Here is a 13,233-nt window from a genome sequence, read left to right as displayed (position 1 = left end):
TCTGTCTGCACCAGCTCTTGTCTGGGGGAAATGTATTATTCTACATTAAAACCTCAAAAATCCTTTTATTCAGAGCGAGAGGCAGTTAGAACCTCCATAAAGCTGCTGCATAAACTGTCTCTTGGAAAACCCAGGCAGCATTCCAGGGCTCTGGGGTGGTTTGAGTTGAGGCTAAACACTGTGAACTGTATAGAAATTGGTGCTTTTTGGATGCTGTGGCTCTGAAAGCATCAGTAGGAAGTGACTTTTTAATGCCTCACTCAAACACGCAATAAAATGCAGTCCTTGGGCTTTATCTACGACTGCACTGGGACATGACACTGACACAGGGGCTGCAGTCAAGGTAATTTCAGAGTTAGATGTATCCTAAGTGTTTGTTTTTAAGGCTATGGGGTTCACATATTTTTTGTGATATTGCACAACAAAATATGTAAGTGCTTGAGGAATTCCTTTGTTCACATGTGGGACTGGATTTGTGCCTGCATGCCTTGAGCTGGGAGGCCTTGGGCTGCAGAGAGATCTGCTTGATGTTGTTAATTTAACCTTGTTAAGAAATATCTTCAACATTGGTAAAAGAAATATCTTCAACATTGGTAAGAGTAATTCATGTTGTAAATAGGTACATCTTGGTGGGTATTTAACATGGAAACCATAAATTCTCAATGCAAGGATAGAAAATGTCTGTTCTCCACTCCCAGTAACTCATCCCCCTGGCCTAATCCAGTATAAATGATATATTTATCTTCAGCTATTCCTTTTGCTGCACAAAGGATGATTCTGTTTGGTTTAGGGTGCAATAAAACACTAACAGCACCATCTGCTGTCTGTCCCAGTTGCCATTCAGCTGCTGATGGAAATTTCCTAGAAGAAGTTTTGTTGAGAAAAATCCTTAAAGAAAGATTTATTCTGTTCTACTTCCTTTCTGTTGTTACTTCATAAGGGTTGAGATGAATTAACAGCACTTTTTTTATGAAAAGCCCACAGAAATGAGTGTGCATTTCATACTGGAACAGTAGAAATTGAGTGTTAAAGTGGCAGCTGGAGCAGAGAGTGGAGCTGCCCAGTTGGGCTGTGCAGAGCACGTGATGGCAGTGAATGTGCCTTCCCCAGAGTGGCACAGCTGGATGGCTCTCCAACAGTGTTTCTTCTTGTTCCCCTGCCTGCACGTTCATTCCCCAAAACCTAACAGTTTTTCGACTTCAATTTCTATCCAAATAGAAATAATATCCAAAATTAGAAAAATAGAAAAATAGAAATAATATCCAAATATCCTCACAAAGAAACAGCATGTAAATACTCTGCTGTTTCTTTGTGAGGAGAAACCCTTAGTGCTGCATCATCCCACTGATCCCAGGGCATTTACCTCCCTTGAAATTGGTATATAATTACACTTAGAATTTAAATTTGAGGTTTCAGCTGGATGTAGATACTGCAAAGTCTTTGAGCTAGTGTGTGAGTTGTATTTGTTGAGAGGAGGATCAATTAACTCTGATTAATTGGGGCTAAAGCAGTTTGTACCATAATGTTGATGGTGAAATGGAGGTACCATTTCCTGCACTCCAAAATAATCACTCTAAGTGTGTGCTGGGAATAAATGTGGAGCCTGAGCTAAATGCTGCCCAGGATGTTTTCAGTAGCTTTCCAGAGGAGCTTAATTTGTTTGCCTTTTAGTGATGGAGCATTTGCATAAATAAATGTCACTATCATGCAGTTTTTCAAATAATTTGCCTATTTCTGGCAGGCAGATAATTTTAGAGCAAGATAACAGTGGCCCTAAGGAAATAAATATCTTTAAAGTAAAAAGTAGAGAAAGGTGCCAGCTGAATTCTGTTGTAATTCCAGTTATGGTGTAGTTTCTGTTTGCAGGTGAAGGATCTCACCTGGCAGCTCAGCAGTGAGGAATGTGGGGGAAGGAAGGACTTCTCCCCTAATCAGGCCTGTTGGATCTGTTGTTTCTCATTTCACTCATTTAGCTCAGTCACACATGATTAACAAATTAATATTTCCTTTTTGAACCCTAATACTCTGTACCAGGGGACCTGCAAAGGGCTTTTCTAGAAACCATCTTACTGTAAAAGGGGGGGGCGGGGTTTGCCCCTGGGGCACCTTTTACAGAAGTAAAAAAGTGTTAAAATACCAACTGTTCAGGTTTATCCACTACAACTGTGACACAGAGAAGTACTGACTGCTTGAATTTTGAATGCTTAAAATAAAACTGGGAAGGAAGTGCAGGCCCTTGGTTTCAGTATTTGCACAGCCCTGATGTGCATGGGGCTGTGAATTCAGCCCTGGTCTCTGAGGATGTTACAAAACCACCTGCAAATCTCAGTTTAGAAGTCCTGCACCTCCCTCACATGAACTGGTAACTGTTCCATCTCTTCCTGTGTCAGAGGGCAGGAACACATGGAATTTATTTTTCCCAGTCTCCATCTCTCCTTGGTGTGGTTTGTCAGTTTTGCTTTCTTCCTTGTAGCTGGGTTGCACCACATTTCGTGGTTACTGTGGCTGCAGCAGTTCCAGATGGTTTTAGAGAGGACTTGGTGCTCACCAGCCCCAAATCAGAGGAAGCTGTACTTGGCTGCAGAGCAGCTGTGGCTCAGCTGAGCCCTCCGAGCCTTTCAGCACCAAAATAAAACACGGCAGCGTGGAAACTGGGAATGAGTTTAAATGAAAACTGAATAGTAAAAATGCAAGGGATGAAGCTGGGCTGAGTGCAGACTTTACCCAGTGTCCTGTCCTTTTTCCCTGCAGGTTGGGAGTCGCAGGGTGATCCAGTATGGAGCAGCCTTCATGCTGCTGCTGGGCATGGTGGGCAAGTTCAGTGCTCTGTTTGCGTCACTGCCTGACCCTGTGCTGGGGGCTCTCTTCTGCACCCTGTTTGGTAAGAGCACATTGCTGCTCCTCTCCTACACTCTACTGCTGTTCCTAAGTATTTTGCTGTCTTTTTTTTACCGAGAAAAAGGCTTATCTAAAAGCTGATCTTTGGATTTTTTTTTTGTATTTAGGGATGATTACAGCTGTGGGTCTGTCAAACCTCCAGTTCATTGATCTGAATTCTTCTCGTAATCTCTTTGTGCTTGGATTTTCCATTTTCTTTGGACTGGTCCTGCCAAGCTATCTCAAACAGAACCCCCTGGTCACAGGTATGTGTTCCTGATACTTTACATCAAAACTTTTGCCTTGTGCTCACAAAGTCCATACAGGTACAAAGTAATGCAGAGGGTCAGTAAGGGAAAACCCCAGTTATGGAGACACTAAAAGCTGTGGGTTTAGACAAGGTCTGTGTGTGTTCAGAGGAGAATTCATTGGGAGGTTGAGACCTGAATGGAATGTTCCAGTGGGATACAGCTAAAGCTTTCCTGCTTCCTTTGGGTACATTGTAGAGCAGTGGAAGGAGGCAATTACCAATTGGGCTGGAAGAAAAACTGAAAGAGTGAATGTGAGTTGTAAATGATGTTAAAAGATTAAGGGGAAACACAAGGTAGAGTTTGGAAGGTGGGGATTTGTTTGAGGGGTTGAAATTTTTTGTCACTCAGCTGTGTTCTGAATAAGAATTTTAATTTTAGTGAATTCCTTTGCAGACTCTTAATCAAATTGTAGCTTTAGGGAATTCTTAGGAAGGATCTTCTATTTTTTTATTACCCTCAGCAGTAGTCATGGCAGTGCGTGTCACTAAAGATGGATTCTAAGGAAATATTTCACTGCTTTGGGTTTGTTTAAATTGTTTAAACAAAATATTAACTGACTTTTTTCCACTGTGCCTTCAGACCAGGATTTAAGGGCATATCTGTCCTACTGTAAGTGGTTAGAAAAGCAGATCCTTCAAGCTTTTATGTGGTTAATGCAGTGTTCTCCCATGAACTGGGGCTATGAATTCTTGCCCTTTTAAAAAGTAAAAATTTATTAAAGGAATCATTTCAGTCCCCACAATGTCAGAATATGAATTTTTCTCTTTTCCATTTTATGGTTTTCTATTTAGTTTAAATCAGTTGTGTCTGCAGTAGGAACTAAAATGGTGTTTTGTGACATTTTTGTGAGGAAAGGAGAGTTTTTGAAGTTGCATTTTGGGGAAGAATGTCCCATGGTGGTGCATTGGGGGAAAGTTCTTCTGCATCAATTCCCATGTGGTTTCCAGAGCCCTTTTGGAGCAAATCCCTCACTGTACTCAGGAACAAGTTTTCCTGGTTGACCTGGGGTAAATCAACATCATATGGATGATAAAAAACCCCCAAATGAACTCTTTTTCCCTGTTGCTGCAGGAATAGCAGGTATTGATCAAGTGTTGAATGTCCTGCTCACCACAGCCATGTTCGTCGGGGGCTGCGTCGCCTTTATCTTGGACAACACCATCCCAGGTGAGCACTGCTCCTGTCCTTTGGCTGCAGTGACAGCAGCAATCCCTGGGGCAGGACAGGAGCAAGAGATCCCTGCTTTTGGGGTTGTCTGATAAACACCAGGAGCAGAGCCCCTACACCTTTCCCCAGGAACACCTGGAATCCTTTCCAGGTTGAGGTCCCATCCTATTAAACTGGTTAAAATTAAACCAGTCTTCAGCAGACACAGTAAAACTGTTTTTAAGATCCAAAGCTGCTTCCATTCAAGAGGAAAAATGTGCCTTGACTTCCAGTTACAAAGTAAAACCTGTAATATGTTTTTTCCCGTTCCTGCCTCTTTGAGGAGTCTGGAAGATCTTTCCAGAGCTTTGCTGAACATGGTGGCTGAACCTTGAGGTTTTCTTTATTTTAGCCTCTGCTTTATACCCGTGTATTCATATAAAGATATTCATGAATATCTTGAATACATATATCTTTTGCTTTTATTTTGACTTCTAGGAAGCCCTGAGGAAAGGGGAATACGGAAATGGAAGAAAGGCATTGGTAAAGGAAGCAAATCCCTGGATGGCATGGAAACGTATGATTTGCCTTTTGGCATGAACTTAATTAAAAAATACAGATGTTTCAGTTTCCTGCCCATCAGCCCCACCTTCATGGGATACACATGGAAAGGCTTCAGGAAAAGCAGTAACTGCAGGAGTTCAGACGAAGACTCAGAAGCTACAGTATAGCCTTAGTTGAAATTATATTATCTAGTTGTAGTAAAAGATGTATTTGCAGTTTCTTGCTGATTAAGAAGCATTAAAATATATGTTTTGTATATCTGCATTTAAATTCTGGAACCAGAGCTGAGACGGATTAAAAAAAAAAAAGAAAAGAAGAAAAAAAAAGCTTTTCCTGCTGTGGGTGGTGGGAGCCAGGTCTAGTGTCTCTGGGGCAAATCCCATTGATTCTGGGAAGCTGTAGATGGCTGTGCACCTAAGTCTGTTTATTTTAAATGGGTTTAGGTCCTGGAGGTGTGTAGGTGCTATTGCAAACCTTTGATTTTTATGGTGATTTTAGTGAAGCCCTCGGTGCTGGTGTTGGGCGTGGTTGTTGCTGGCTGTGTTGGTTACACCAGGAAAGCTGAACCTCAGAGAAGGAGGGGGGGGAAAAAAAGAGAAAAAAAGAAAAATATTTCCTTCTAATCGTGTCAAACCCTATAGATACTGTTCTTCTACTCACTGATTTGCACATTCCATATTCTCAGCGCCCTGGAAAACGGGTTCAGTTGATACTGGCAAATCATGAGAGTGTTGTTCTGAATTATCTGTAATTTCAGTGACACATGCAGTGCCAAGACAGGAAGTTTCTGGAATAACTCTGCCCATGAAAACTATGACTGACTTCACTGGCTCAGTGCTGCAGAAGCCACTTATTTCCCAGCATTTCTCATTTTTAAACGTTTGCTTTTCCTACCTGGGATTTCCCCACCCCACCAGATGTCCAGGCACAGGATCTCCTTACAGGGACACATGAGGCTGGAGTGTTCCAGGGATGGGAAACCTGAACTTCCAGACAAGGCCTGGTGGCAATGTTTCGGTTCAGTGCCTGTATCCAGCAAGGTATTCCCTGGACAGAAATGCTAATTAGTTGAGCAGTTCCAGCCAATTAACAGTTGTATCCCTGCAGGGAAAGCCATGCTCTCCAAATGCTGCCGGCACTCCTGGCTTAGGTCTGAGCAGGGTTTTTTAGCTGGTGCTGCACAAGAAGCTGATATTGCATGGCCTCTTTCTTCTCTCCTTGTGGGGCTTCTCCAGAGGCTCATTCCTGCTGGGAAGGGGGTTTGGGACAGCAGAGACACTACACCTGCCAGCCTCACCCACTGGATGGTTTCACGGGTATTGGGTCCAATCAGGGCACCACTCAGATTTTTTTTTTCCTGGAATAGTCTCAGCTCTGATGTTATGTGGGTGTTCATGCTCATCATGCATTCATAATTAACAGTTTTATTCCTGTTTAATGTTCTTACTATTGCAAGTTAGTTTTAGACTTCAGTGTGGCCCCAAAAGCATTTTCAGCTGTGGAGATCATCAGGGAAATGTTGTGTAATGTAATTTCAAGGCCAGTAATGCTCTACGGTGCTTGCGTTTTGTATTCCTGGAAAACCGTAACAGTAGATCCTGTAATCCCCTAATATATTTATCAAAGTTTGACTACTGGACAGGAGCGCAGGAACTCTGTTTCCTCTGAATCTGCTTCCAGGGGAATTTGTTCTGGGTTATTGAAGCATGGATGGGTTGGGGTGGGGAGGGCAAGGACAGAGCTTAACGGATCAGTACTGAGTAGTGTAGAGTCGGAATGATTCCGTGGATATCGTTCTCAGCATGCCATGGCTGTTTCCAGAAACTATTTTATCCCGCTTTTCCCATGTCCAAGCATGCATTTGTTCCTGCTTCCTTTGGGGAACTTTCAGTAGTTTGCAGTTTTGGTGTAAATTGGACTCGAAAGCTGGTCGGAAGAGTTGTTGCGTAGTAGACAAGGTTCGTTTGCCTGTGAAACAAAGTCATTTTTGCTTATTTTTAAATGTTTCCTCTCCAGGTAGTGAGATGTTGGAGTCCCATGCCCACCTGCACATGGTTTGGGTGCAGGGACCTCTGATCAGGGGCATGAAGCTTCCAAATTTCCGGGCTTTATGTGCAACCAAAGATGTGTGGGAGATGTGGGGGAGTTAAAAATATCTCTATAAAAGGAAACCATAAGCTGCCTCTGGTGGCTGTTCAACCCAAGTGGTTGTAGTGATGCCAAATGCCAAAGTTGGTTATCCTGTAAAAGCTGAGAAAGGGAGAAAAAAGCTTATCATTTCCAGCTTTTTATTTCTGGAGCCCCAAAGCATTCCTGGCTTTCACAACTCCTCCCCCAAGCAGAGTTTTGGTAATCCCAGAGAGAGACGAGGATATGAGAGCAGAGTTTGTCTCTCTCACCTGGCTGAGGTGAAGCTGGGTATGTTCTGCATTGCCTCACCAGAGATTTCCAAGCCACTTCAAATCCCAGGGCAGCAAATCCAAGGATACTTCTACTCCTCCCTGGAGCAGAACAGCCCTCCTTTCCTGCAGCACTGAATGACTCTCCGAGTAGCTGCAGTCCAATTATCTGTGTGACTGTTGGATTTAATTTTTTGTGACTTGTGCCCATTCCCCCTGGCTGAGAGCAGAGCAACCCTGCTCAGCTTTGGGAACACTAAGGAAGCAGCTAGAATTGGAGTCAGTTTGTGTCCCAGTTTGTCAGTGTGACAGCTCTCCACCTTTTCCCAAAGGTGAATGGTTAAAGGTGAGCCTTGGGCTTGGGAAGGGCTGGGATGGAGCTGGTGGCAGCACCTTGAGCACACCTGGGCTGAGGTGGGTGAGGACAGAGCTGGTCACAAGCCTTGGCAAGAGAAGCTCCCCTGTCCCTTCCCGGGGCTCCTGGAGCTCTCCCAGCTCTGCCAGTGGAAGGAGAAGCAATGCTTTTCTCTGTGAGGGAAATGCCTGAGCTCACCCCAGGCTTGTGCAGCTGCAGCAGGGGATTTTGGACCTTAAATCCTCTCACTGTCACTTTTCCAAGTGGCTGCTGTGAGATTCCAGGGAGCTGGTGCCTGTCCTGAGCTGCTGGCAGGTGTGGTAGAGGATTCACCTGCAGGTTTGGGAAGCATTAAAGACGTGTTGTGTCTGCTGGGGATGTCCAGGTGTAACCTGACTGTCAATGCAATACTGTATTTTCCTCTCTGTTCTTACCTGCCTTTCAAACAGCCAAACTCCAACCACCCAGGGAAGGCGACACCTGAGAGAGGTGAGTTAAGAGGCGATGAGAAGTTTCAACCAAATTTGAGAGGGAAGGGCAAATATTCATGGTAGAAGTATCATTTTGTCATATCAAAGATGGTATCAATGTATACAAACAAAGTAACTTGGGATTTTTGTAATTGATATTCTCTTGTATTTTTTTTAGGTTAAATTAAGGATTCTTGCTGACATGTTGAAACACATTTTCTAAAGTAAACACTTGCAAATTATACCTATAGAAATTTAGGTTTCGTAGCTGACAGCTATGACTGATTAATGTTGTCATATTGGAGGGACTTCACCATGTACCTCGCTCAGAAAGCTCAACCTTTTAAACCCCAAATTTGCTTTATTGCCTTTTAATACTGACTTGAAATATGACAACTTGGTTTGTACATGAATATTGCAGTATTTTATTTCCATATATTAAAAAATAACATTTCCGCTCAGGATAACGGCGGCGGTTTTCCTGGGAGGGAGTGGTATGAGTGTCATGACAATGTCATGTGATGGTAGAATTTCTTCATTGACGAATCTATAGTAGTTGTGTATACTTTATTTACCCATGGTTGTGTTCCTACCCAAAACTGGAGGGTTTTGTTGTTTCCTCCCTGCTGAGCCCTCGGGGCTCCCGGGGCAGAATTGGCAGAGAAAACCCTCATTGACGCCCCGAGGAGCATCAGTGAGTGTAACCTGTCATTTACACCGTAAAAAGTGTGAAAGTCCTGTCATTTTGGGTACAAACAGCACTCTAGGCACACGTGGTGTCAGAGCCTCGGTGTCTGATGGTTTGGCTGAGCCCTTGGATGCCTCCACCCCACCTCAGCAGCCTGTGCTTGCCATACTCGATGGATTGATGTGTAAAACATGTGTGCGAGACCAGCACGACCTTCATGTTGCTTCTTTGTGGCCTTCTTCAACCAAAAGCGGCTTTTCTTTCCTTTTTCCTTTCATTTTTTGAAGCGGGGGGAGTGGGGGGTCACTCATTTTGTGCAGAACAATCCCACTTGGTGCACATTTCTCTGTGTTTTTTGATGCTGACAGCCCTGGGGAGCCCTCGGTGCTCTGGGGTTGGAGCTGTGATGGGGTCGTTGGGGAGGCCATGAGTTCCCAGGGTTGGCTTGGGCTGTTTGGGTGTTGGGAGCCATCCTGAGTGTTCCTGGTTCCCGTTGGACTGTGGCTGTGCAGTGCCATCCCTGATGGCACAGGGAGATCTGGGGTGGCCTCATGTGCTCTGGCTGTCCCTACACCTTTCCAGAGCAATCACCTTGCTGCCAGTCCAAATTCTTGTATTTGTCTGTTTATAACAACCTTTGGCGTAACAAACTATTGACTGTTCTTAGGCAGTGGGGATAAATTTTGTTTTTCCATGACTTTTTGTGACTGACTTTGGCTGTAAAACTTTTTTGTTCAACAGCAAAAGTTAATTTGGGGGGGTGGGGGGGAGGGTTGTTTGATTTTTTTTGTTGTTCTAAGGTGTAATTCTTTTACGGAGGTTTTTTTTTATTACTATTACTTTTTTTTTCTAACATTGCTTCATTAAACAACTAAATATTTAAAAATGTAATATTTGGACCAGATGTTGTGAATAATAGTAGATAAAGCTATTTTATTCTGTATTTTTAAAGCTGTCCAGTATAAATAAACGCGGGCATAGATGCAATGTGGCAGTGTGGTGTCACAGTTCCTTTGAAACATCCCCTTTGGAGAATCATGGAATTAGAGAATCCTGGGATGATTTGGGTTGGAAGGGATCTTAAAGCCCATCCAGTGCCATCCTTGCCATGGCAGGAACACCTTCCACTCTCCCAGGTTGCTCCCAGCCCCTTCCAACCTGGCCTTGGACACTTCCAGGATTGGGACAGCCACAGCTTGCCTGGGCACCCTAAGCCAGTGCCTCCCACCCTCACAGAGAGGAGTTCCTTCCTAATTGCTTCATTTTTTCCTAATGGAGAACTGATGATTTGGGAATGCAGGTGATGGGAAGATGCAGTCTTTGTCTCAGGCACCACCCAAAACTACAACTCCCAAACACCTTCCTGACCTTCCAGCTCAGCCCATAGCTGGTAACACACAGATACATAAAATTCCATATTTAGAGGGAAGAGACAGAACTTCTTGCCTGTCCCTCTTCAGCTGAGGCACTTCCACATCTCCCTGTGTGTGGTTAAAGGAGCTCAGTGTCACCTTGGCTCATCACCGGCTTTCGAATGAAGCTGACAGTGCCTCACCTCATCTCGAGGCCTTTAATGAACTCATTTCTCTGCAGCTCCAATGGCAAATTCCCAGTGTCAGCCTGGAGCAGCAGTGATGCCTGTAAGGATTGGGAGCTGGGAACATCTGGCTGAGGCAGCACCTTCAGGCATCTGCCAGCCTCCAAAGTTTGGGGAAATGGGGACATCCAAGCACTTTCCCTAACTTGGATGTAGCCCACAGTGATGAGTCCAGAAGTTGTGGAGCCAGATGGGAATGAAAACAGCAAAAAAGCACCCAAATCCCCAGCGAGGGAGGGTGGAAGCAGATGTGGGATCAAAGCCAGAGGAGCAGCTGTGAGCAGGGCTAGGGATTTTTGAGCACTCCAGGTTTGGGTCCAGATGAAAACCTGATCTTAATCCTGGCTAATCCCCTGTGCTACTGGGTCGGAGCTCAGGCAGTAATTGTGTTTTCTCCTTGTGCCTTGCCTGAATCGGCATCGACCCAAGGCAGGCAGATCCTGGGCAGAACCTCAAAATCTGGGGATTTTGAGCATGACTGAAACATCCTCACACAGGGACAGCAATGGTGTTTTCAAAGAGACTCAGATCAGGTACAAGGAGAGGCTTTTCCAGAGGCACATCTCTTCCCATCTGGTTCCCAGAGCTTCCTAACAGCTCTCAGATGCTCCCACACCAACATGGATCCTAGTGCGTGATACTACTCGGTATTTACTGGCAATCAGCTGGGAGGTCCTAAAGCTGAAATAATGGGATGCTGCCAGGGTAGGAAAGAAGGGAGTTTGGATGCTTGCTTGGGCTGGGGGGAAATAATTGAATATTTTGGAGCTGGTGCTTTATTCTGCAGCCTGACTTTGGTCCTTAACAAGAGCAAATCCATCCAAGCTCATGGTTTAAAAGGCAACAGCTGTGATCTCTGTGTGGCATTTAACACAGAAGTGCTGATTTAACCTGCAGAATAGGTGCTTTAACATCCTTGTTCACCTTCTCCTGGGAGATTTTCAGCAGCCTGGAGGGATTCTTGGGTTCCAGAGGGGTGGAAGTTTTGCTCTCCTTCCACGTGGGTTTGATTCCTCGTGAATCTGTGCTCACCCTGCTCTGGGAAAGGAGGCAGCATCGGCCTGGCCCAGGCTGGCACTGCAGGGAGCCCTCAGAGGGGAGCAGTGGGTTAGATTCCTTTGATTTGGTAAATAAATCCCTCCATCCAGGCTCGAGCCTCCCCAGCCCACTGCGTGTGTGCTGACGGCAGCAAGCAGGACCTCGTAAAATCAGGATTTAACCCCAATTCTGCAGCCAAAACCCGCCTGTGCTCCTGCAGGTGCCCACACCAAACCCTTGGTTTGTTTTTCTTTTCCGCTTTGCTCTGTTTGCATCCACCCCACGAGCTGAGGGTCGGTAGGAGCTCTGCCTGTGTTTGGGGCTGAATCCCTGGGGTTTGAGGCCAGGGTGGGTGGCCCTGCTTGGCTCCATTGTGTACTCGGCTGGGCTCTTCCCACCACAAAGGGCCTCTCATCCCTGCCAGCCCTCGAGATGCTGCTGGAATATCAATCCTGACCCAGCCCTGCTCACTTTCGCCGAGTCAGTGCTTCCCTCAGCCAGATGGCTCCTCTGGAACTTCTCATATTTTACATACAAATCCAAGAAAATAGCGGGGGGAAAAGGCCCATTCCAGTCCATGCCTGCAAAGACGCCTGTTTGGCTCAAGCAGCTGCTTAGATTATTTCTTTGTTTTGGCTTTTTTTTCTTTTCCCTTTCGTGTAGGCTGTTTCTAGGCAAATTCCTTAAAAAGAAAAAAAGCCCAGAGAAGCCACAAAGCACTGGGAAAGGTCAGGAGCAGACAAAGGAGGAGGGACACGGCCACTGCTCCTCTGGAATACTGAACACCCCCAAACTCCCCCAAACTCTCCCCAGGGTGCTGGGACCAGACAGGCAGGATGGGACCTCCATCTCAGGAGTGCTGAGCGCCACTTCAGAGGTAACTGTGACCCCCAGCTGCAGCAGCTGCTTCCAAGCAGATTTTGTTTTATGTCCTCCTCCATCCCCTTCTTGGGGTAGGTTTTGGATCCAGATGTGATCCCAAGGCCAAGGTTGGGAACACAGCCCTTTGCACCATCCGGACAACAGAACAGCGAAGTGTGATGCTTGTGTGGCTCTGGCACTGGATATGCCAGGATTTAGGGCATTTTCAGGCAGAAATAACTGCTTTAGCCTCCGTGATGCAGCCCACAGAGCTCCCTCTGGGAATTGTGCATATAGCTGGAGCTAGCTGTAAGAGCATTTCCAGCCTGGCTGCATGGGGTTGGGATTCCTTTGGGATTTTGGTCTTGGCAACGTGCATGGAGAATTCTTTGGGATCCTGTTCCTGACATCGGGAATGGGACATCTTTTGGGATACTGGTTCTGACAGGGGAATATCCATTGGGATCCTGGTCTTGTCACCAGGGCTGGAGAATCCTCTCAGATCCTTTTCCTGTAGTGAGATGGGGCATCCCTTGGGACTCTGCTCTTGGCACCAAGGATGGTTCGTCCTTTGAGACCCTGGTCCTGAGGTGCGACCCGGGTTGAGCCAGGGTGTCCTCTGGGAACGCAGAGCCTGATGCAGGGATGCGAGATGGAGCATCCTTGGGGATATCCGGGCAGGGACAACCCGGATGCCTGAGGTGGCATCCTTTGGGGTCCCTAGTCCTGGCACGCGGGAAAGGATCCCGGAGCCGGGATGTCCTTCGGGATGCGGGTTCCGGGATGACCCTGGCTGCGGGAAGGGTGTCTCTCGCGGCCCCGCCCGCGCCCCTCCCCGTCCCGCCCCGCCCCGCCCAGGGGAGGCCCTACGGCGGCACCGGCTGCGGAGCGGAGCGGCACCGGGTGAGTGCGGGCGGGATGGGGCGT

The 13,233-nt window shown here is 46.1% G+C and overlaps 1 protein-coding gene across 3 annotated transcripts in view; it reads left to right on the top strand.

Annotated features, from left to right (window-relative positions):
• SLC23A2 (solute carrier family 23 member 2) overlaps window positions 1-9,797 on the top strand; it is a 55,601-nt gene extending 45,804 nt beyond the window's left edge. For all 3 annotated transcript variants that reach the window (XM_085080778.1, XM_085080780.1, XM_085080779.1), the window contains exons 13-16: window positions 2,752-2,881; window positions 3,006-3,143; window positions 4,260-4,355; window positions 4,833-9,797. In XM_085080778.1, the coding sequence (XP_084936904.1) occupies window positions 2,752-2,881; window positions 3,006-3,143; window positions 4,260-4,355; window positions 4,833-5,065 (597 nt within the window). In that variant the 3' untranslated portion in view covers window positions 5,066-9,797. The remainder of the gene's footprint in view (window positions 1-2,751; window positions 2,882-3,005; window positions 3,144-4,259; window positions 4,356-4,832) is intronic.
• Window positions 9,798-13,233: the final 3,436 nt, after the last annotated feature.

Source organism: Lichenostomus cassidix, chromosome 22 (assembly GCF_008360975.1).
Source record: "Lichenostomus cassidix isolate B80296 chromosome 22, HeHo_3.0, whole genome shotgun sequence".
NCBI lineage: Eukaryota > Metazoa > Chordata > Aves > Passeriformes > Meliphagidae > Lichenostomus > Lichenostomus cassidix.
Note: the sequence above shows the minus strand (reverse complement) of the source record. Positions and strands in the feature narration are given on the sequence as shown.